The following is a 25,294-nucleotide window of genomic DNA, read 5'->3' as shown; positions in this document are numbered from 1 at the left end:
TACCATATATACGTCACTTGATGATCTGGTATCGTCTTCTATAATTTGGCTGGTACTTTTGTGATTTTGTGAGCTTTTAGCTTGTAACCACAGTGATATCGTAAAGCCCTCAGGATTCCAGATACGTGCATGTGTAATGGGTATGATACAAGGAGCTCTTGTAAAAGGTGTATTAGCTTGGCAGTGTAAGTGATTATTACGTATACGATCGATATGTTCGGTGACCTCTAGGTCACTTGTTGACACACATTTGCCATCTAAAATTGAAAATTTTTATTGAAAAAATCGGAATAAGAAGTTCAAGAACATTTAAAGAGATTGTTAGATTCTTCTTACCAATATTAACTGGAAATTCCAATTCCACACTTGGTTGACATTTCTTCAGTGTATTAGTACAGATGTAATTCATATATTTTACTAATATATCAGCTGGTGGATTTTTCGAAGACAGTATACCAAAAAATATTGCTAGGACTTCGGGTGAATTCAAGTCGACAATTAATTCCAAAATACATTGCTGCAACTCTCTTAGACGCACATCATGACATTTGAGAACCGGTGCAAAACCCTTGAGCAGAAATAATGGTCCACCCAAATATTCACGTATCACAAACAAACGATTAATCAATTGAGCTAAATTATCACACCAGCCCAAAGGTTTTTGACAACATTTCTGGCTGAGTTCAATCAGTATGTCAACCACTAAACGGCATATGCCCTCATGTAGTATATGTGTGCGATAACGGGAGGAGGGTTGAAAAGAGTGCCATAGTTCTCCAACTTCAGATACGCCCTCGGTTTCGGAAATTTCTTGAATTTCACCATCCGCCTCATAGCCTTCATCGGCCGTTAAGTAAAAGTCATCTTGTTCATTTTCACTAAATTCCAACTCACTATCGGCACATATGTACGAAGCTCGCGTTGAAAAATAATCAGCATCACCACTTTCTCCTGACAGTGGTCTCTGTGGTGGTGTAGTGGGTGTTAAGATAGCATTTTTGCTGGGTAATGCTGTGGACAATTGATGATAATTATAGGAAATACCTCCACCCAAACGAGAACTATTAAATGACCTGGTGCGTGGCCTCATCTCACCTAGATTCGTTTGATCTTCGGTGGCTGATGTTAAAATACTTGTACTAACAACTGCCGCCGGTTCATTTACACAATTTGAAAGCTCGGCTATCTTGAGTAGACATTGCAACGTTTGTATAACAGTATTTTCTCTTGAGTGCTCTTCAGCATGTTGTTCCCAATTATTGCAAGCGTTCGTCAATATAACACTTTTAAGTTTACGCAAATGTTTTTGCATTTTTTCCACTAGAATTGCAGTTGAAAATAATAAAAAAAAAACGTTTGTTAAATTTCAATGAATTTTACTACTACTACGGACTACAACTAATACAACTAGAATCTACTATGGCTATTATAAAAAAAATTATTTGTTGAATTTCGTATTCTTTTTATAATCTTGACTCTCTTAACGAGATAAGATCAGTTTTTATCAGTCCACAGTGTTTCAACAATGATTTAATATCTTATTTATTTTTGTCTGTTAAATTGATGTAACACAAGAGATGGTAGAAATAAAACTATAGTAATATTTGCTGTATCTTGGCGAGCATAGAATGGAGAAGTACAATTCTGAGTGTGACTATTAGAGTATTTTTTTTTTCATTTAAACAACATGTAACGTGTGCAACCACATTGAAATAATGGTAATATAATCTAGTTATTCTTTAATGCGTCTACATACAGACCATACTTACTAATTTTAACTCAAAATGCTACACCATTGCAGTTTATTTACTACTAATAATAAACTCAAGTTCAGTTCTAAATTCAACAAACACTAATGTGCATTGTACGACAAAATGTCATAATATTATTTCTAAAAAATCGTTACACAGTACACAGTGCTACGAAAACATCGTGAAATTATGTTTTTTTGATATTAAATACTAACATTAATAATATTTGGTCAATTCACAAGGTCTCTTATCAGTCATATTGTCCAAATATATCACGACTCGGCGGCTCGGCTGAACCGACTCTTTGGCATTCGGCGCAGGTATCTGAAGGTTGGTTACGATAACACAATAAACATAGCATACAGAGTAGTATGCTTTTCATTTATTGCTTGAAAAGCAATAAAAACCATTGGGAAATATTAGGATATTAGGAATTGACCAATTGTAAAAAAAGTCATCATGCTCCAGGTTAATAATTTTTATTCATAAACATTGGCTAAAGTTTAATTTATCGGCGCCACTCCAAATTTACATTACAGTTATATATTTTTTGTTCTGAACATGACGGTATAGTTCGTTTTTGTCTCCAGTTCATAGTCCTCATACTCTTGGATAAGTTGTATTTTTTTTGTTTTTGTACGATTTGGTCAATATATAGTTATTGTATAGCTTTTTAAAATACTTTTTCCCGATCATTTTTGTTTACTCAAAACATGTCAGTTTAAAGGTCATAAAGTGAATAATTTCATGAAAAGAATTATCAAAAAAAGAATTATTAAAAATAACTTCTTAACGGTTCGAGCATCAAACTGTCACGTCCGGACGATTTTGATTCCCTTCAAGTTCCATGCAATTCTAAAGGAACAATTTTCATTTTTTCTTTAAATTAAGTTAGAGTTTTTGGACTTTTGTAAAATGGTCCCAATATATTTAAATTAAGACGACTTTGTTAAATAGAAGAGAGTTTGTAGATTGATTTAAATTAAAACCCGAAAAGAATCTTGCAACGTTTTGTCTAATTCCATCATTGTACACTCATCGCAAACGATCAGTTTTGCTTTGCTGCAAAACTTTCGCCATCACATGGAAATGTAGCATGTTGGATTTTCGATTCAACAGGGGAACATTTGTTCCATCACACATGACATCTTTGTATTTGCTCCACAAATCAGTCGGTTTGATTAAAAGCAAACCTCGGAAAGCACAGCATCTCCGAGGGTTTATTTCCAATGAGTGTCATTCTCTAAAGCATTGACACGCTTCTCTATACCTGTCATACAATTCAACATTTATAGTTTCAAATCTTGGAATGATGTTGGACCACGAACGTTGATTGAACGCAAATAGAAACACTTATCGTTTCTTGGATGGACTGTGTAAATGCGACCTAATGCGTCGGTAGAACATAAATGGGGGAAACCTGGAACTGGATTTCCTTGCTTCTGGCGTTTAAATTTCTTTGACGATTGACTCCAAGTATAATATCTTGGCATTTCGGAGTATAGCAGCGTTCGGGCAAATTCTGGTCAATGTTGTTGGACTGCAACTTGCAATGCAATTACCAACGAACGACATTTGATTTTTTTTATATAGATTTTGTTAAATGTAAAAAATAGAGCGTTTTCTTTGCAAATTGGACACTAAATATTTGTGTATAGTTTGACTTTGTTTATTTTAATTTCTATGTTGACTAGTGTAACTATTACCACATACAATTTAGTTTCTAAACGTACTATTGGCAAATTCAAAGTAAATAACTAACTAGTAGCTTGTATGGCTTCTTGATGTTCTAAACAAACGACATGCATTCATATTATATGAGACCAAGTGATTAATAGAAACAGACACGGAGATTTTCATAAAAAATAACTAAAACAAAACATCGCTTTCATAGGAAATTTATAATGCATTCCTTCTTTTATATATATATATATATGCAATATATGTTTCAAATATTACTCACCTTCTTCATTTTGATAACCCTTAATACAAATGGCCATAGTTGCTTCGAAAATTTTCAACAACAGTTTCTTACAATCACTATGCGTTTCATACAACGGCAATAAATCCACATCAATATCGGGTTCTTCTTGGTATTCGCCTCCTCCTTCTTTTGCTGTGTCCGATGTTTTATTTAAATCTATTAATGAATTCGTACGACTTAGCGAGAATATTGAACCGAATATATGAAATAGTTTATAAATAATGCCGTCGTTAGAGACTTGTGCGGCTATATTTGCTGTTAGCGTTTTGGGGTCATCAGCTGGGCAATAATTAAAGGTGTCAACATAGAGGGTGGTAGTAGAAGAGGGTGAGGTTGCTGGGGGTGTGTTTTTGGTTGTGGTTGTTTCTTGTGTTTTAAAGCTGTTTAGTAAATGTTTTTGATTGCGTATATCAAATATTGTAATACTTTCATTTAAAGCTGTTTCGTTCAATTTTAAAGTATCCTTTTGGTGTAGTTGCAATAGAAATGATGATTCGTTTGAACAGTGTTGAGGCTGTTGCGTAAATTCCGTTACATTTAGAGCTGTTGTTAAGGCTTGAGCTGAATATAAACTGAATATTGTTGTGGTTGTAGCAGAGGAGTTTGATGTCATTAGTAGTGATGTGGTTGTTGATTTTGATATTTCTGTAGAATGTATGGAATTTATAAAATTATCTAACATTTCCCAGCTTGAATCAAAATCATTGTTTGATGTGTTATGCTGTTGTTGAGAATCATTTATTTCATGATTGTGTTGTTTAGATTTCGCAGAAAATTTGTGAACTTTTGCTTTACGTTTAGGTTGTAGCATTAAAAATGCCGTTAAAGCATTGTAATTCAATTGTAAAATGTCTATTATAGTTTTATCGCCCGGTTTCAGCGACATGTTGGTATTTATGGTAGAATTATTAGATTGTTGATCATTTTCGTTCTGCATTTCCTCATCATCATGGTCTTCCTTAGTTATTGAATATATTTTTGCAAATTCATTGTAAAAATATTGACTAGTTTTCAATAGTTCGTAGTTAAGAGTCCACTGTAAGGCCACTAAATGTAAGATGTCAACAGTTTTCAATTGCAATGTTTTGGATTTTGTAGCTGTTGTTAACAACGAGTTTTCAAATAGCCAAAATTGTGGTGCCGACTTATTGTTGTGATTTTTGGCTTTCAGCAACAGAGAATTAAATAAAAGTTGAGCTCTTTCGGAACTATTGAATTGTAACGTTATCAATCTGCGACTTAAAATATTTTGTTCTTGATTATTATCACCCAAAAATGTAATGTTATCTATGCCAATTTTTATTAAATCGCACACAGCCCTAATTAGAAAAGGCTCCTCTAATAAGTCCTCCAAATGTTTAATATTCTCCTCATTATAAAACGCTTTTATAAGCCGTATATCTCTTAAATACATGGCAAATATATTTAAACATTCGTAGAGTAATTTACTAATATCATCTTTTGAATTATCACTTGAATCTATAATTAAATGAAGATTACAACTTTTTACGGGAGATTCTGTTGAGAGTGATTTTTGCCAAAATTTCAAACTATGTGGCGACGTATTTTGTGGTGTTTTCTGGGCAAACAAGTTTAATTTATATTCACGAAATATGGGTAAAACTATTTCTGCCAATACACCAGTAGCAATGTCATTTGTTAGCAGAAACGCCAAATGTTTGAGATGCTTGAGGAAATATATGAGATTCGTTAAATGTTCGTTATTAGTTTGTAATTTAGTATAAAAGGTTTTATAAATTTCCAATAGACCTTGATGGAAATCCACAGATTTTAATTTCAGGTCACATTTCATACAGTTATAGATACCCGATCGTTTTTGATACACAGAGGATTGAGGGGCGCTTGAGTTTTCCAGTGGTGATTTTAGAAATATTGTATTTAACATTTTGTAATATAGAAATTTGTAGGCACATTTTTGATAATAGGCTGTTATATTGAAAATAATGTTCAATATGTTATTGAATAAAGCCAAGTTATAATGACAACAGCATAAACCGGAACGTGCCAAATAGAGCATAGATTGTTCTTGTAAATCCTTGGGCAAAGTAGGTAGTATCGTTATTAGCATATTTTGAAAATAACATGATAATTTAGGTACACTAGATAAACAATGCATTTGTTTTGTTTTCAATTTTCGATAACGCACTGGTCCGGGTTTAGCACTACTAGGATTGGTGTTAGAAAAGTAATTATTACTTATTGTTGAAATCATCATATCATACTTGTTTAAATTTTCTATGATTTTCAATAATGTACGAAATATTAAATGATATAAAGATTTTATATCGTCCTGTTCGGGCGGTTGGTGTCTTAGCAAGTGTTCCATGGTCGAGAGACAGCAATCGATTATATTCTCATCTATAAATTTTAAATTATATAGATTGACCTTAGCATTCCATAAGGTTTTCTGGCTATAAATTGCTACCACATTATGTAAAATAGCAAATATTATATAAATCAGGGCATATAGCAAACGTGTTGTTTGTAAATTACACTCCAAAGCCGCTATGAGTTTGGCAAATATACATTGGAATTGTATGTCGTTGAGTGAATTGTCCGTTAAGGCAAATAGATTGTTTAGACATTGTTCGTTTAACTTTAGCAAGTAGCATTTAATGACTTCAGCATTATGTGACGAAGAAAATGCCTGATTTTCCACACTCAGACAATCCAAGCTAAAGTTTAGAGTCAACATAAACATTGACTGATCGGAGTGTAGTGGTGAGAAGCGCTCATTCTCTATGCATTTTATTAAAAGCTGTATTAAAATTAAAGCAATCTCATCACTGGTTTTAGTAGCTTGTAAAAACTCCTCGAAGCAATCATTATCTTGGAAATTGTCCATACCACGATTTGATAAGTCAACGGTATCCTTGTTGTTAGTAGAAACATTATTGTTGGATTTACATTTAAATTTTTGATATAATTGTAAGTTGCCTATAAAAGCAAATATATCTTGTTGATTACTCAATTCGCGATAATGCTCCCACCAAGGACAATTGGGAAATAAGTTAATGCACAAATTACACAAACTTTTCTGTGAAGCCACCAACTAAAATTTTAAAAAAATATTATACTTTAGCTATAAAATTATTAGTTAAACATAATATCATATATAATAACTTACCTTAATATCTACCCTTAATAGGAATTCCAATAAATGTTGTCCCAATTGATGGGTTAAGAATTGTCTTAACGCTATTATTTTACTGCAGTCACTGGGTTGTTTGAGTATTAACTAAAATTATATTACAGTTTAATAACATAAATATCACGTATTTTTGGATTTTTGCAAATAGTTTACCTGGGCAAAATTGTGATTCTTTTTTAGTAATTGTAAAAATTGTTTATTTTTCTCGGACGTTTGTTTTTCATCAATATCTTTTTGCTCATAATTATCACAAGAGGTTTCGGTTGTTTTGAAATTTTCCACTGACGGTATATAGAGATCGGATTTGCTGATTATTTCATAAATTTGTTCTAACAAAAATGAACACAACTCTTCAGGTATGGGATTAAAGAAACTGAAAAGGGATTAAAGTAATTATTTAGTGTAGATTTACATACATAAAGAATTTTTTTTTCAAAGTTGTTTTTTAAATTTTTTGAAAAACATTTTTTTTCGAATTGTTTTTTAATTTTTTTTTTAAAATTTAGCGAAAAAAAAAATTCGAGTTAAAAAATATTTTTTTCGATTTTGACCCATTGTAGTTCCAACTTACTAAAATATTTTTCGAATTTTTTTGAAATTTTCAAAATTTGTTTTTTTTAAATTTTCAAAAATGGTCTTATATACGTCGTAGCAAAGGTCTTTGAAATATCTATCATTAGATATCCATATGTCTATATTAATGACTTAGTAATCCAGATATAGATCAAAAATAGGTAAAAAAAAATCGAGGATGTCCCGGTGTTTTCCTTACATCTCATCCATTTGTGGACCGATTTTCTCGATTCCAAATAGCCACCGAGCCGGAAGATATTTATGTATGAATAGTGTATGTAAGTTATTTGGGGGCTTCGGAAAGATGATATCAACAGACAGAAAGACAGGCATGGCTTAATCGACTCCGCTATCTATAAGGATCCAGAATATATATACTTTATAGGGTCGGAAAATTATATTGTGGAACTTACAAACGGAATGACAAACTTATATATACCCTTCTCACGAAGGTGAAGAGTATAAAAAGAAGAATCTAAATCTGCATAAAGAGGAAAAATTGGTTACGTATGTTAATCAATTTACAGCCAGCAACACTCCCAAGTTCAGCTAGAAATCAGTTACTTAGCCATTTAAATCTATGTAGTCTCGGCCAGTTGCACATAGTGTGCTCTACTGTCTCCAACTCCTCCACATCCCGCTACACCCAATTAGTATTTTGGTTGCCTTGGCATCCATCTTGGACACTTGACAATCCGTCCTACTATTCCAGGATTGGTTGGTGGAGTCATTGAATTTTTCAAATATTAGCATGTAGTAGTTACAAATCGGAGGTCTTATTCCCCATGTCTGGGGAGTGACTAGTTCATCTCATTTCCCTGTATATTACAGTGTCCAGGTACCCAACACAATCTGATTGACTATTGTACCAATAACTCTTCAAGAACAGTTCACATAAATAGTCACTACACCCCATAGTGACGTGTGGTTTTAGATGGCTTTCCAGATCGCGAATAACTCTGCCTGGACGACGCTGCACTCGTCAGAGAGTCTATATGACCGTTTAATATCGTTGTCGACCATATAAAACCCGGCTCCTGTACCAGAGTCTATCTTGGATCCATCAGTAAAAACTGTACCCTCATCGAACAGTTGGTCGATCCCAACCCCTACTGGGGGTGAGACACCGAAGTTAAAGGTGGCGCCCCTATGATAAGAGGTTCCCGTGGGAATAATGTGCTGACTGATAAGACCTGCCTCATATCCCAAATAGCCTTAGTATGTTCCTTTGCGCCACACTCTCAACATAATTATCAATGGGTAGTAAGTTTAAGATTATATCCAAGGCCGCTTGTGGGGGTTACCAATGGTATGTGTTATACATATACATGCACACCTTTGAGCTTTGTTGAGTATAACCCTGTAACTACGTTTCCTCATTGCCTCCCACCACACTGTACAACCATAAGTAATAATAGGCCTAACAATAGATGTATAGATTCAATTTACCATACTTGGTCGCAAACACCAATTCTTTTAATGGAGTTCCTGCATGTATAGTAGGCATTAAGGAACTTCTTCTCTCCTGAGTATTTATTTTCCATGACAATTTGCTCCGCCTGATAAAATCAGTTCAACGCCGTCAAATTTCGGAAAATTGAAACTCTCCACCCTGCATTTCCTGGTAAAGAGCACCAATTCTGTCTTCGATGGGTTTACACCCGTTAGACGAGAGATCACCAAGCGCTTACTGCATGATGTCACAGATAGTGGAGAGAAACTTTCCATTAATCAGAATTACCAATTCGCATAGCCGACTATCTTCCTACCTTTAGACTCAAAGATTTTGAGAATAGAGTTTACCGACAGTAATCACAAAAGAGAAGAAAGAACTCCACCTTGCGGTGTACCCCTGGTAACTCATCTTCAGATCTTATCGTCCTCTAGGGTTGAGTTTATAATCCTGCTATCCAGCATTGAAACTATCCAACTCACCAGGAAGTCGTTAACCCTAAGTTCCACTAACGAATCCCTAATAGCCTCTATCTTTATGTTATTAAAGGCTCCTTTTATATCTAAAACCTCATGAAGCGCACTCTCAACAGACTAACCCTTAAGATAGGCATGCTGCGCGTTGTTAATGTGGTGTGTATCTATATTCCTCCTTAGATGTAGATCTATCATTCTAGTGTCGTAAAGAGAAAATATCCTTTGGTTTGGAATGTCTGGCCTTACCGGACTTAGGTTTGAAGACCATCTTAATCTCCATCCACCCCTACTGAGACAACTCTTGAGTATTTCCTCAATTTGGCTAGAGTTATGACTAATACACTCAGACACAATGTGCTCTTGGTCGTCATCCCTAGTTTCCGTACCTACACAGCCAGGAAAGTGTATTTCCATAAGCAAAGAGAGTGTCTCTGAGTTGGATTTCGTCCATGAGTTGCCCTCTCTTTGAATATAACCTATGACCTTAGGATTTTTGGATAAAATTCCCCGAAACCTGGACAACTCATTGACGCTATCAATGGATTCACAATACGACCTCCATGAATTTCATTTCGCTCTCTTAAGATCTTCCTTTATACTTATAGAAGCAGACCTTATATTTGTCCCAATCATCTTACAATTGTGAGCTTTGCCTTATTAAACACACCATTGAACGCGAAGTTTGAGGTGAACACACAGTCAAAAAGTTTGAAAAAGCTATAACAACTTATGGTGTTTTCTTTTCTGACACAAAATGTTGCCTATATATTGTGTACCATTTATTAAATGTTACCCATACCCTCATAATGTGTTGCATTTTTAACGATCACAATGGAACAAAATCATTACCATTTATGCAATTTTCTTTTATGTTGCTTCTAAATATTAAAAAACTATACTTTTTTAATTACAATAACACATATTGGAGGAACAGATCCTCCAATTTAGGAACAGATCAAAAAATGTTCCAATAACATTGTTACTCCACGAACAATTATAAACATTTTACATGACAATGGATTTAATAGCAGAGCAGCAAGCAAAAAATCACTCATTTCAGTGAAGAATCATAAACTTTTGCTTGAGTTTGCTAAAGCTCATATGGACAAGGGTATGGATTTTTGGAAACGTGTTATATTTACCGACGAAAGTAAGTATAATATTTTCGTAAGTGATATCCGATCAAAAGTTTGGAGAAAACCTAACACTGCACATGATCCTTTGATAAAATTGAGGGTGAAACATGTAGCATATATTCAGGTTTTTAGGGTAACATTATTATAAAAAAACACGACCAAACTACATTTTTTTCAGAAAAGAACACAAAGAAGGGTAAAAGGCAGAATAAATGCATCATTTATGCCAGAAAAGAAAACACCATTAGTGAGAAACACGTATTTCAATCACATTATGATGGAGATTAAGGCCCTGAATGATGATTTGGACAGAACCGAAAAACCACATTGATGACTACAAATTTGTGTTGTTAAATAGCATTGTATGAATAAAAGGAAAATTACATATCTTGACTTTCCGTCTGCTAAAAGTCTTCTAATGTACTCAGACGACCTACCATCTCCTATGAATCGACATCATCAGGTTTGTCGGATACAGAGATGGAGGAAGTTTTTATCGATGAATATGACAGCGATTTTGAAGTGTTAACAAAGTGACTTGATAAGAGACCTTTAGTATCTAGTTTTACAAGATATTGGTAATAAGCTTAGAGATGTGACTATTGTACATTCTACGAAATTAAAGGAGGAATATCAAAACTTAAGTCACTGGGATCATATGTCATATGCGTCGATTTAAAAATGGTAAATTTCATGTTAGGTCAACAAAGTGGGTACACTAAATCTGTTTATGAGACAGCAGAGCAGAACATGACCATTGGATCAAGAAAGACTGGTCTGTGAGAGAAAACTTATGAAGGAACTTATGAAGTGGTATGTGAAGGAATTAGATAAGACTGGTACATGTTTTGCCATTCTTTGAGTACAGAAAAACTAAATGGTGGTATAAGGTCACTGGGATGAACATATCATGGCAGATTATTGTTGGAGTATCACACGGAAGTTTTCTAAGAAAATCGTAGAAAATCTAAACAAAAACAAACTTCTTAACAGTAAAATAATTTGATAACATGTTGTAAAATCGTTTATTTTTTACCCCTACAATTTCTGGAAAACTACACGTAGCATTGGAAAAATGATAGCTACGACTAATTATGGAACGATTTCAGTTTCAGTTTCAAAATGCATGTGCCAAATTTTGATCAAAATATTTGCTAATAAATATCTCTTGCTTTGTATCGATTGTACATGTGGTTGACAAATAAATAATCCTAATTTTAAAAAAGGATCAATTCGTGCGTGGACAAGCCTTATATTTTTTACATTTTAATCGAACAATTTTTTATTAGATTTCTTTGTAAACGAACGCAATTTAGCAAAATCAAGTAAAAACTTTTGCTTAACGAAATAATTGCCCAATTCACAATTGGTGTCGTAGCGTTGTATGTCGTAGTTTTTTTAATAAATGTTTTGTTTTTGTTTCAAAAAATTAGTTTGAAAAATATTTATGACATACAATGCTACAACGCTACCACACCAATTGTGAATTGGGCAAATATATCAATTTACATTATATAAGAAGCACATTAACACTTTAATATTCTTGATTCCTTAATTTTTATCCCGCCTATTTAAATTATGCAGACTTAAACATTACAACTAATTTTCTTAATGCTTCATTCCAATTTTATAAAATTTATTAAAAGTAGTACAATATGTTTTACCTTTTAAATTCCTCGTTTTCCAATAATTCCTCAGAGACAAATTGAAAGTTAAATAAAAACAATTGTAACCAATGTTGCTGAAAGAGATGTAAAGGAAAATAAAACAAAATCAATTTATTATAGTTTACAATAAAATCAATAAACACAAACAACAAACAATAATATGTACATCAAAAGTTACACTATGCTACACCAAAAATATGTAGGTGGTTCTAATATAGCAATTGAGTCCATAGATCTCGGAAATACTTATAGTTATTCTCGATCACTTCGTTTATTCGTTTTTTTTTAGTAAGTGTAGTGGAATCAAATTTGATTTTGCTGGGGAGCATTCCGGCTTTGTAACTCAGAAATCTTCGATCCAATTTTTCCGTTATATATATTTCCACACTCTATGGACTCCAAAAAAACGTAATTGCTCAATGATAACTCCTGCATTTTGTTTCGTTCTCTTTTGTATCACTGTGTTATTTATGATGTAAATTCATGAACAATGATTGAATTGAAGCTGGATATAAGTAATTACCTTGACATCGACATTATTGAAGGCCTGTAAATAATTCTGCCAAATGTTTTTTAAAGTATCGAATAGTAAGTTGTATTCCGCATGATGATGATAAACTTGTTGTTGTTGCTGCTGATTATTGCCAATACAAGTTGGGTCCATGGCAACTAGCAGCGTGAACTAAAACAATAAACTAAACAACGGCAACGATAAGACAGCATCAACACCAACAACAGCAGCCAGTGTTTGCAGCAACAGCAGCCACAACAACCGAAGCAATAGTCCACAACAATGTACTGTAATCAAGAGGCATAAACTTCATTACCACCTCCGACATAACTAAAAATAAAAGAAATTATTCAACCGACTTGCTGTCAGATATTTTCTTGCACTACTATAGTTTACGCAGATTGTATGTATGTAAGTAAGTATTTATTTATATGACAAGTATCTGTTGGAGCTTTATTTTTTTATTTTACCATTAAAGTGTTTATATGAACGAAGATGAAATAATTTTGCCGGCAAGTGCGTTCTGATGTTTCAATGGGTAGAGTTTATAATAAACTGGTGTATTGGAAGCCAAACAAGATATTTTTAAAATAGAATTGTTTTAAATACTTATATTAAAGTGCAATGAAATGAGTTTTTGCATACAGCATTTCTGATAAGAGAGACTGGGAAAATGAGCGTAACAAAAGAGCTGGTAACATTGTAAACAGAGAGTATGTGTGATATGGTATCACAGTTGTAGATCAGTGCAAGGCATATGAAGAGTACATAAATTATTTTTTAACAACTACAGTAAATACTGGTACATATCTACTTACTTTGTACATATAAATATAAATTCAAAATTAAAATTTAATTACATATAACTCAAATACACACTCGTACTAAAATATGATTCACTTTACTGACTGCCAAAAATAAAGTCATGGTGCTAAAATTATTAAGAGATAATAAATAATAAGTGACATACATTTTAAACATTTAAACATTGTAGAATTATTGACAGTTTTCTTGTGGTTTATGACATGTAACAAAGTCAAACACTCATTTGATCATGGAAGGAGTTACATTCAGATATCCGTAATAACTTAATAAACACATGTAAGAGTTACACTCAAATATCCGTAATAATTTAATAAACACCTCAGCACAGTATGTGAAACAACTAAAATACTTATCGAGAGAATAGTTTGGTGTTTTATTTATATCACATTTGAGGAGCCGCAGAACAAAAGGTATTTTTTTTGCACATTTCAAATTTTGGGAAATTAAGTTTTCTTTATTTCGACCCCTTAAAAAACAGCATGAAACTGACAATGGTAACAAGTTTCTTACTTATCAACAGTGTTTAAAAAACTAGACTACAAGTAGCTGTAGCAACGAAAAAACACAAGTAGTCTAGTTAGGTTTAGGTTTAGAAGGGTGTACACTAAGTGTACTTCCACCCAGAGACCTTGAGGTCCATTGTGATTCCCTTCGATAGAGATAGAAAAAGATAAAGATAATAGCATTAGAATAAGCAAAAAAGAAGTCCAAAATTCCGTCTGATAAAAAGAAGAAGAAAGAAAGGAAAGATTAGTCTTTTCACGGATTTGGACCTGCCGTAGAACGTCCCTTAAATAGCCACCCTATTCCCTTAATGAAACCTAGTATGTTGCTTAGTTTGCAGCCAGCAACATTACCAAGTTCATCCAGAAATCTATTTCCTAGCCATTTAAGTCTGTGACCCTGTAGCATAGGGCAGTTGCACATAATGTGCTCTACTGTCTCTATCTCCTCTGCATCCCCACATACTCTACAGAAGTCCTGTGTGTCAGTATCCCACTTTCCCTTAAAGGCTCCAATTGAGCAATGACCGGTTAGTTAAAAAATTAATAAAAACTCGGAGTCAATAATTACTACTACTAAAGTTCGGCTTTTTTGTTATACACACAGAAAACACGATCTTTCTGTTAGCAACACGAACATCTGAGACGAATAAATTCGAATAATTCTTTCAAACTCTCTCAAAACAAAAACAACACACAGTGTTTAATTCTGTCAATTTTGGTGTTATGACTGAAGATTTTCTTTTTTGACTACTTTTATTGCTACCTTAACTGCTGCATCAACTGCTACTTTACTGCTACCTTAAAAATTAAAACTCGATATAGAGCAGTAGCAATGATTTGTATTTTTATGCTACTACTCCATTTACAATTCATGTTTTATTACTACTGCTCTGTTAAGAGTTTTATATTTTGAAGGTAGCAGTTGTTTTAAAAAAACAAGAAAACTAAAAAAGACAAATGCTACTGCTACATACACTTTTTTGAAGCAGTAGTTGTAGCAACAGTTAAAAATTTGTTATTTATCGTAGCTTTTTAAACATTGCTTATCAATAGATACATCTAACTGCCTTTTGTTAAAAAATAAAGAAAAACAAGTAAGAGTACTATATTCGGCTGTGCCGAATCTTATATACCCTTCACCAAATTATACTTCAAAATTTTAAATATTTTTAGATAAACAAAATTTAATTTTTTTTCCAGATGTTTTTTTAATTTTTTGGAAAAAAATTGTTTTCGATTGTTATTTTAAATTTTTTGTAAATGTAAATTTTTTTTTAAATTATAAATTTTTTTTTAAATTTTAAAATTTTTTTTTAAAAAATCTCGAAAGCATTTCTGACAAAATTATTGAAGATTTGGATCCCGAAGATATCTGGGGTCTTCAGAAAATTGATTTCAACAGACAGACGGACATACAGGCAGACGGACATGGCTTAATCGACTCCGCTATCTATAAGGATCCAGAATATATATACGGAATGACAAACTTATATATGTATACCCTTCTCACGAAGGTGAAGGGTATAAAAAGTACGTTTTGTTAAACATAAAAATAAAAAGTATGTTTTTTATGCGTTTTTTTTTAATCCTGGTCTAATATATAAACACATTACATATTGAAAGTAAATAATTTTTTTTCGGTTTATACTAGTGTTGTACGTTTTGTTAAGCACAAATTTGGTTGTTTCTAGGAAATTTCAAACCAAATATTATAAAAATACCAAAAAACCAATTTTTGAAAATATGCGAAAAAGTACCTTTTGTTTCTGCGGCTCCTCATTTAGGACCACTGAGTTAATTGCAAAGAGCGTGCAAGTTTAAACTCCAGACCAGAGCTTCTCAAACTGGGACCCAATCCAAAATTTTATGGTGTATAAACCATTTGGGTAATGTTACAGGATACATTTTTGCAAAAATTCGATTCAGAACTTAGCTAAATTGGTAATTAAAATTTGCCTAAAATGGAATAAGATCATAAATTCATATACAGTGTTTGACAATACAATGGAAACTTTTCCAAATATTCAATTAATAGGGTCACAATTTAAAAAAAAAAATTATGTTTTTAGTATCAGATTAATTAATTTTAAGCCCGATAGAACTTGAAATTGTGAAAAATAACATAAAAAAGTAAATTTTAATCAAAAAATGTTTTTTATTCGAAAGATCAATACATGGCCTTTCTTGAAGTAGGGCATTCTGGACTTGCAATTTTGTGCCAATTTTTCGAGCATATCACGGACAATGTTAGCGTGAATTGTTGGTGGTTTATCCGCATAAACCAGTAACTTTACGTGGCCAGTAACCAGTAACTTTAGAGTCAAATCGCACGAGGAGGAGGAATATTGACAGGTCTTAAATGCGATCGCCGTATAGCCATCCTGTTGAAACCACATCTAACCCGGATCAATATCATACATATTTTCAAATAAAAAAGCAAAATTCCCAACGTACTGAACGCACAGAGCCTTTTTACACTCTTTCATTACAGCGCCGATATTCTCTTCAGACGCAGATTCCTTCGAAATGTGTTATTGCATTATTTAGAGAGTATGTGGCATGAAATTTTTAGGTAAACAAAATTAAAACAAATTTCAATTTATAAGCAAAAAAAATGTATGGCAAACAATTTTTTATTTTTTTTAAATGTTTTAATTTATTTATTTGTGAAAAAAAATTTATAAAAAAAAATATTTTTTGGTGCAAAAAAAATTTTGCGTAAAAAATATTTTTTTTTACGATTTTGACCCATTGTAGGTCCGACTTACTTTGGCCTTATATACGCCGATGCAAAGGTCTTTGAAATATCTATTATTTGATATCCATATTGTCTATATTAATGACATAGTAATCCATATACAGTTGGGAAAATAATAATAGCACCACTACGACACTTTTTTATTTTTCCAAAAACAAATAACACTATACAACACCAAAAAAAATTACGAAAAAAGACACGTGTATCGACGTTTTGAAAGTTTACATCTGAATTTCATTTGAGGGCGGGTTAAAGTTTCCAAACTCTGGCACATTTTTATTGTTAATCGTCATAAGAAACCATGTGATCCTTACATTTTAGGTATAAAATGTGTTCAGCAAAGTTATGTAAAATGTTACGGAGAATATTTTTGTAGAATATGTTAACCCTCTAAATCCTCAAGGCATGGGTCTTTTTTGTCCTTCTTTTAAAAATGAGCAATAAACACCATTACAACAGGGATTTAAGGGGTTAAAATGTTCCGCAAAAATATTGTCCGTGAAATTTTAATATAAGTCCCTGAATACACCAAAACGGAAAATTCCACCAGAAAGTCAGAAATAAGACATAACAAAAGAGAGCCGAGGGTTAATTTCGCATTTATTAAGAATTTTATTTTAAAGAACATTTTACGTATAAAATGTATTCAGCAAGTTTATGCAAAATGTTACGGAGAACATTTTTGTGGAATATATTAACCCTCTAACTCCTCAAGGCATGGGTCTTTTTTGTCCTTCTTTTAAAAAAGAGCAACAAACTCCATTAAAACAGGGTTTTAAGGGGTTTTTTTGTCTCCTCTATCAAAATTTATTGGTCGGACCTTGAAATTTTGGAAAAAAATTGATTTTGTTGTATAGTGTAATTAGTGTTGGTATTTTTGTTGATATTTAATACATTGCTTAGTATATTAAAAATGTTGTACTTCTCTTGGAATTGTTATTGTAAGTTTTTTTTTTGCAATTTGAAGTAAAAATTTCTAAAAAAAATGCCGAAAAATAAAATAACACCATTTAAAAAACTATTATCGGATGGAAAATCTTATAGAGAAGTTGGTCGATTGTTTGGGTGTTCAAACAAAATGATTCACAACGCAATAAATTAGAAAGAAAAGGTTGAAATACGTGGAAGAAAAGGAGTACTGGCGCCGCTTTACATCAAAAATTTATACGCGAGAGCAAAAAGGATCCTTTCAAAGCTGCAACCGAACTAATAAAGGACCTTAATATAACTGTGACAGTACAAAGAGTTCGCACATGTCTCAGAGAACATAATTTAAAAGAGTTCAGTCCAAGAAAGGCCCCTCTTTTAAATGTAAGACATATCGCCATGCGCATGAAGTTCGCAAAGATTTCAGACATTTTATTTTGAAAACAATCAAGCGATTGGTAAATCTACATCTAAGGAGATTGATATCTACCTCATTAGTGATGCTCTACATGCCTACCTGAAGGGTAAAATTGTTGAGAGTTCGCTTTACGATTTGGTTGGTTACATAGCAATGATTACGGCATAGTTGTCGGCGTTTTTGGGTTTTGAGGAGCCTTCAATAAGATTAAAGTTGAGGCAATTAGGAAATCGTTTGGGTCCAACATATGAATTGGACAGTGGGATTATGGAATTGTTGGAGTTAGAGCCCAGGATTTCCTGGTGAATTGTATAGTTCGCATAATTGACTGTGGAACTATCAATTCGAAATAATCAAGGGAAGATTTTGTCCTTTTTGTTAGAGAGATCATGCAGCTAGAGTTAGGTGAGCTGTCATATTGCCCTGGTAGTAAGAAAATGGGCTTAAACCTGAGGTAACGTACATGGGTAGTTACCAGGATAGCAAGATTTCTTGTGGACTCAATGCCTAATATTCACGGACGAATCAAACATGGAGATAGGCACAGGAGTTGGGGTTTTCCTAGTGATGTCTGATTCTCGGTTGCCATAAAAGCTTTCCCCCGATGAATGCAGTGGCTGAAACCCTTTAGATTTTGAAGGCCTCAGATTTGATAATGACAAACATCACCCCAGTGATCACTGCTCAACAAATTTTGTCGAGGAGATCCTCGCACATCCTACAAAAATGGAGTCAGTGGAACATATAATTTGTCATAGCCATTGCATAAATGAAATTGGTCTTTGTCTTTGTCAAAAGTTAGGTGCCTTGAAGGCTCTTGTCACATATGTAGTCGAATCCTAGTTAGTTGGGGACTGTAGGAAAGCCCTGGTAGGACAAACTAGTCTATAAGGTATTGGGTTGTGATGGGTACCGGACACTGGGACTGTATCGAGATTGCGAATAAATTTTCTAAACAGGGCTCTGGAATATTATTATTCGTGGTCACTGGTCAACAAATTTTGTCGAGGAGATCCTCATACATCCTACAAAAATGGAGTCATTGGAACATATAATTTGTCGTAGCCCATGCTTAAATGAAATTGGTCTTTGTCTTTGCTGTAGGGTAGTAGTAATAGGCCTTCGTAAAATAAAATAAATAAATAAATAATTAACTAATTTATTAAATTTTGTTTATATTTATTTGATTCGTTTATATTATTTTTATAACAATCAACGATGCATGATAATATTTCCATGTTGTTATTTTATTTTTGCCAACTTATAGCATTTCAGCAATAAAAAAATAATAAATCAGTTGGAAAATATATGTACATACATATTCATATATAAATTGTAATTAAATACTTAATTTTAACTAAATATTAAGAGTTTCTGTTTAATAAAAATTAATTGTAAATGTTTCAATAGTTCCTAAACCGGCCAAAGGCGAAGAATAAATAAAAAATACTGATTACATTTATAATCATAAAATATATATTATAAATGCTGGGAAACTGCTTGCATTTCAATTATGAAGAAAGAAAAAAAAAAGAAAATGTTAGCTATTTTCTTAAAGATTATAAATACACATATATAAGTATATAAATAATAATGCCGGGTTGAGAAACAATATACTAAGTTATATTAACTATATGTTTGTACTTGTATATACTCGTACCTACTATGGTATTATTTGAAAACACAGTAACAGATTGTAGTTTGTTGACTTAGCAACTTATAATTTTTTTTTAATATTATTTATAACAATTTTTCTAATTAGTTGTTGGAATATAATATACTAACTATTACAAGCTATGAGATTGATAGCATACGTGTATTATTCAATCAGTACTTCATTTGAACTTATAGTATTTGATTTTACTTTTACATATTTAATTTTCTTATTTTGGCAAACTTTAAGTTTTAATGATCTTATAACCAATAAATAGTTAAATACATACATAGTTCGTGAAAATGGCTAGATTCAATATTTGTGCATCATTAAAAACCAAAATAAAAAACAATTTTAGTGCTGGATTAAAGCAAAAAAAAATAATAAATATTAGAATTTAATGGTCTGTAATGACTACTTGCAACATTTCAATCTGTCAAGACAAGTTATTAACATTGTTTTTAAGTATGGCAACATTAAATGTTGAAGCTACTAAAAGCTCTAGAAATTGAACATTCTAGTTTTGTCCGTTAAGATAATTCATGAAACTGCTGGAAGATAGCACTGTGTATATAAATAATGGCAGTGGGTTGCAGTCAGTCAGTTTATCATAGGCGCTGTTAGAATTAACATCAATTGCATTCTTGTACATTATAAAATGTGTAATTTAAGTGTGTGTATTCCTGTGAATTATAAACGTGTAGACTGTTGTGTAAATTTGAATAAAGATTTGTTACAATTTTAAACTACTAAACTGCTTCTTTTATTTGCAATCAAAAGAATACGGCTAATTTAAAGTAAATAAACCAACATTTTTAAAAGGTAAAAATGTAACAATATGCTAAATAAGAAGTAATCATGAAGTTTGAAGAGCTAAAAGTGGAATTGAGTAAGTTGGAGCTACCGACAGTATACAATAGAGCAGAATTACAAAAGTGGCTTTCAGATGAATTCAAGCGGCGTGATATTGACATCGTAACTTATGAATTAGGTACATAAAATTGCCAAAAATTTAGTTAGCACTATTTTTCACAAGCTTTTTAGTGATTATGGTTATTTCTTTACTAGACTAAAAAAAACAGCGATAGCATTATCACTAAACGCAGATTTAGTGCAAAATACTGCACTACACTTAATTAGCATTTTAACATGAAATTAACAAAAAGCTGTATTTAACATAATCACACTAAATTTTAAAAAATTAGTAATCATGAAATTATTGAAGTCGAATTCGAATAATAACAATTTTAAATATTTTTTGTTATTTCAAATGAAGTATTAGTCTTAAGTTTTGAACTTAAAATTAAGTGCAAAATTTGTAGTTGCATTCAAATTATGTACTGCAGAAAAAATATTGCAATAAACTGAAGCTTGCTTTTTATACCCTTCACCATGAGTGGCAGGGTATATATCGTCCCCTTAATAAAACAATAGTGTATAATTTTTTTGCCATTTCCAAAAAATTGAGTTTAAAATGTTTGTGTTAGTAGACATCTAGAACAAAAGTAATATTTCAATTGATCTTTTGACCCACTTTGTGTAAGTAGAATTTTACCATGATACAACAACATAAGGTACACCCAGTAGAAAATAAATTCTCAATTATACAATTCTTGTAACGTCAAACAAAAGAAAATATAAAAAAAATATGAAAAAAATCAAAATCAAAGTTTGACGTTATAGGGCTAAATATTGAAAACTCTCCCTAGTGATTCTACCTTCTACAATTATTGTATCATGAAATTTCAACAAAAAAAATAATGGTGTATATGGTTATACACTATTGTTTTATTGGGGGGACGATATGTTTGTCATTCCGTTTGTAATTTCTACATTTTTCATTTGCAACCCTGGATTCTGGATCGTTATAGATAACGAAGCCGATATAGCCACGTCCGTCTATCCGTCTGTATGTTGAAATCAACTGAGATATAAGGAAAAAACCGGGACAACCTATATTTATGGCGTATTTTTGATCTATATCTGCATTACTAAGTCATTAATAGAGACAATATGTTTATCTTTGATATATTTATTTCAAAGTCCATTGCAATGATGTATATAAGGTTATAGTAATTTGAACCTAGAATGGGTCAAAATCGGAAAAAATATTTTTTAAACCGAATTTTTTTCTACAATTTCGCATATGTTTTCTATGTGATTTTGATCTGGCGATTGAGTAGGCCACTTCCATGTTTCATTCCATTTCTCCTCGACCAGTTTAAATGTCCTAGGGCAAATTTTATGCGAGTATCATTTTTTATTTTTATAACTATTAAATGATCAGAACTTTAATAGATGAAGGATTAATTAGTGTCCTAAAATTTTTCACATGAACGTTTTCTGGTATGATTTGTGTCAATGACTTTAAAAATATTGAAATACAAGTCATCTGAATTCAGTCTCAATAATTGTTTATTATTATTTCAAAGAAACGTGCTTTTTTATTGTACATATTTTAAAAATCACATCACAAAATATTGTGTTTTAATTACTAATAAAAATTAACTATATTACGATTTGAGATTATAATTCATTAGCCGGCTGGAATTAATACTTACAACATCTTATTTTTTATTATTGTCGATAAGTCTTATCAAAACTGTATACAATACAATTACCAAATTTCATTACAGATATTTTTTTCTTGTTTGTAAAGCCCGACTGCATTTATATTATTCATAAACACTTTACAAAACTGACCAACATCAATTATTTCAAACAAAATCAATAATATTGTATGTTAGCACAAAAGGAACAAACAAAAAAAGAAGTGAGAAGAAAACATGTATGTACTTAATATGGAAATTAAATTGCATATAGAAGAAATGTTAAGACTACGAAAGAAAAAAAGCCATTGACCACAAAATAGCAATTGTTTTAGTTGAGGAACAACAACAAGATGAATTATAAATATAATAATAATAACATAGGTCGTTCTATGAATGCAATTAAATATGATAAGACTACTAGTGCTGATGTTGAGTCTAGTTTTTCATATACAACTCATATGTACGACTACTTAATATTCATGCTGCCTAGCAATGTTCCGTCTGTATGGCTGTCTAAGACAATCAATCAACCTAAACACAACAACAGTACTCCAAAGAGAAAAAAGCAACAGTAACATCAGCAGCCACTATAACGAATAATTACACTGTATTATAGTGAAAAGAAAAAACATACACTCGTCAAGTGACATTGTCTAGGTTGGAGGCTTGACTGAGTCAAAGCTTAGAAAGAATCAATTCTATTTAGAATTACTTCAACTATAATTTAAATTAGGCTGAAAACATTTAATTGTATAATTTAAAATAACAACTTAAAAGGTAGGTATTAAGAATATAAATTAAGATCTTCTAATTCCCAAGAGAATTAATTCTTTGTAGAATGAAAATTTCAATGTTTAAATACTTTTTTAAATTTCTTTCTATTATAAATTACAATTTGTGGTAGAAATAATTTAAACTATTTTTAATTATTTTACGAAATTTAGAATTGTTAAATTATTTTAATTTGAAATTGAAATTTGGTTTCTAAAATCGATTAAAATTGGCGGAGGCGGTTTTTGATGTGCGACAGAATTATTAAACCTTTATAATGTTCAGAATTCAGAAGAGTGAATAAAATAAATTTCATTGATAGAAATTTTTCGTTTTGTACCAATATCTAAATCTCTGCAATCGAAAATTAATATACATATGTATGTATTAATATATCGTTGGTCATTGTATCGAAAGGCCCTAACTCAAATAATTTGAAATTTACAGAAGGTAAAAACATAACAGACAAACATAACAGTAATTATTTAAATATAACTTTATTTAATTGCAAGTAAAACCGTTATTTCTAAAACAATGTATTCAATTTTTGCGACAAGGTGTATTTGTTTGAAATTTATTGAAATCATTAAAAAAATAAATTTTTAAAAAATGCGAGATATGTAAATAGGTACATATACAATTATAACATGTTCTTAATTTTCATTAATTTTGTAGCACTGTGTATCATATGGATGCCATGACTGTTAATGGCAAAAGATGCATATGTGACCAAACAGCTGGTTTCCAATATTACTTACACTTGACTTTGTTTCAACAGAGGAAAGAAAAGTGGTTGGTTCGTTGGTTGGTCAGTATGTTGGTTGGATGATTCGATGACTGACTACTAGTTGAATATGAAAATAATGATAAGAAGAAAATATTAATATTAAAGAAGGAGGCCACCAATAAACATGCATGTATATACAATAAAATCTCTATACATTTCAGCTTATCATCATTAAAACCATTAATACAATGTTGAACGTAATTGCAATGAAACAATAAAGTTGAAAAAAGAAATCAAATATTTCACCAGAAACTTAAAAATTATAAAATTGCGTTTTAAATTTATCACCTATAAAATGAGCTCATCATTTACTTGGCTTTTCGTCAATTAATATAGAAAGACTTACCAATATTTGAAATTAGTTTAATATCACTTGTTCTTATTTGTTTTAACAAACAATTATTTTATCATTTCTTCTATCACCAACTAACACTTATTGCATTCTAATAAGAAATTCCTTTATTATTTATAATATGTATTTTATTTTTGTTTGTATGTTTATATTATTTGCATGCACTTCTATTTTATTATAATTGTATAAATTATTTTAATAATTTTTTTATTATTTTACAAAGTTCTTTGTTTTTTTGTGTAAATCACCTATTGGTATTTTTTATTTTAAATATTCTCTTGCGATTTTAGCAACTTTCTGTTGAACGTAAATACTGAAAATGAATGCTAAAATATTATAAAGTACGAAGAAAGACAGTGCAATGAGAAAATAAGAGGAAAAACAAAAAAGGCAATTGAAAATAAAAACAAAAACAACAGCCGCTGCGCCTCATCTGCTCATGACAAACACAGTACACACCAAGGCGAATTTATACAAGGTGGAGTCAGTCAAACAGCTGATAATTTTTTTTTTCGCTTTTTGGTTTTAACAGTTGTCAAAGCTTGTTTTTATATTTAAATATCTACATATTCTAATCGTATTAACAAACTATTTATTTTTTACATAAATAAGTAAAGCCCTCACTATACAATTATCTACACTACATTAAGTTTTAATACATATTTGTTTATTTTTTCATTTTTGTTTTTTGACATTTGTTAAGACCAATTGTTGTATTTGTAGAACTGATAGCACCTTCTATAAATTCGCCTTGGTACACACAAACACCGTGCATTTCTTATGGGACCGAATCAAGGCGAATTTATACAAGGTGGTGGTAGTTCTACAAAAACAACAAATGGTCTTAACAAATGTCAAAAAACAGAAATTAAAAATTAAACAAATATGTATTAAAACTAAATATAGTGTAGATAATTGAATAGTGAGGGCTTTACTTATTTATGCAAAATATAAATATTTTGTTAATTAGCTTAGAATATGTAGATATTGAAGTATAAAAACAAGCTTTGACAGGTGTTAG

General features: G+C 31.5%; 1 protein-coding gene across 1 annotated transcript in view; it reads right to left on the bottom strand.

Moving 5' to 3' along the window:
* mv (mauve) overlaps positions 1–24,417 on the bottom strand; it is a 37,232-nt gene extending 12,815 nt beyond the window's left edge. Inside the window, exons 1-8 of the mRNA XM_065503111.1 lie at positions 24,268–24,417; positions 12,736–13,053; positions 12,210–12,286; positions 7,061–7,280; positions 6,884–6,994; positions 3,715–6,808; positions 337–1,320; positions 4–257 (exon numbers count right to left, since the gene is read on the bottom strand). Of these exons, the coding sequence (XP_065359183.1) occupies positions 4–257; positions 337–1,320; positions 3,715–6,808; positions 6,884–6,994; positions 7,061–7,280; positions 12,210–12,286; positions 12,736–12,876 (4,881 nt within the window). The 5' untranslated portion in view covers positions 12,877–13,053; positions 24,268–24,417. The remainder of the gene's footprint in view (positions 1–3; positions 258–336; positions 1,321–3,714; positions 6,809–6,883; positions 6,995–7,060; positions 7,281–12,209; positions 12,287–12,735; positions 13,054–24,267) is intronic.
* Between the last annotated feature and the right edge of the window lie 877 nt (positions 24,418–25,294).

The sequence above is a fragment of the Calliphora vicina genome, chromosome 3, assembly GCF_958450345.1.
Source record: "Calliphora vicina chromosome 3, idCalVici1.1, whole genome shotgun sequence".
Lineage (NCBI taxonomy): Eukaryota > Metazoa > Arthropoda > Insecta > Diptera > Calliphoridae > Calliphora > Calliphora vicina.
The sequence above is the reverse complement of the archived record's forward strand: the minus strand, read 5'-3'. Positions and strand labels throughout refer to the sequence as shown.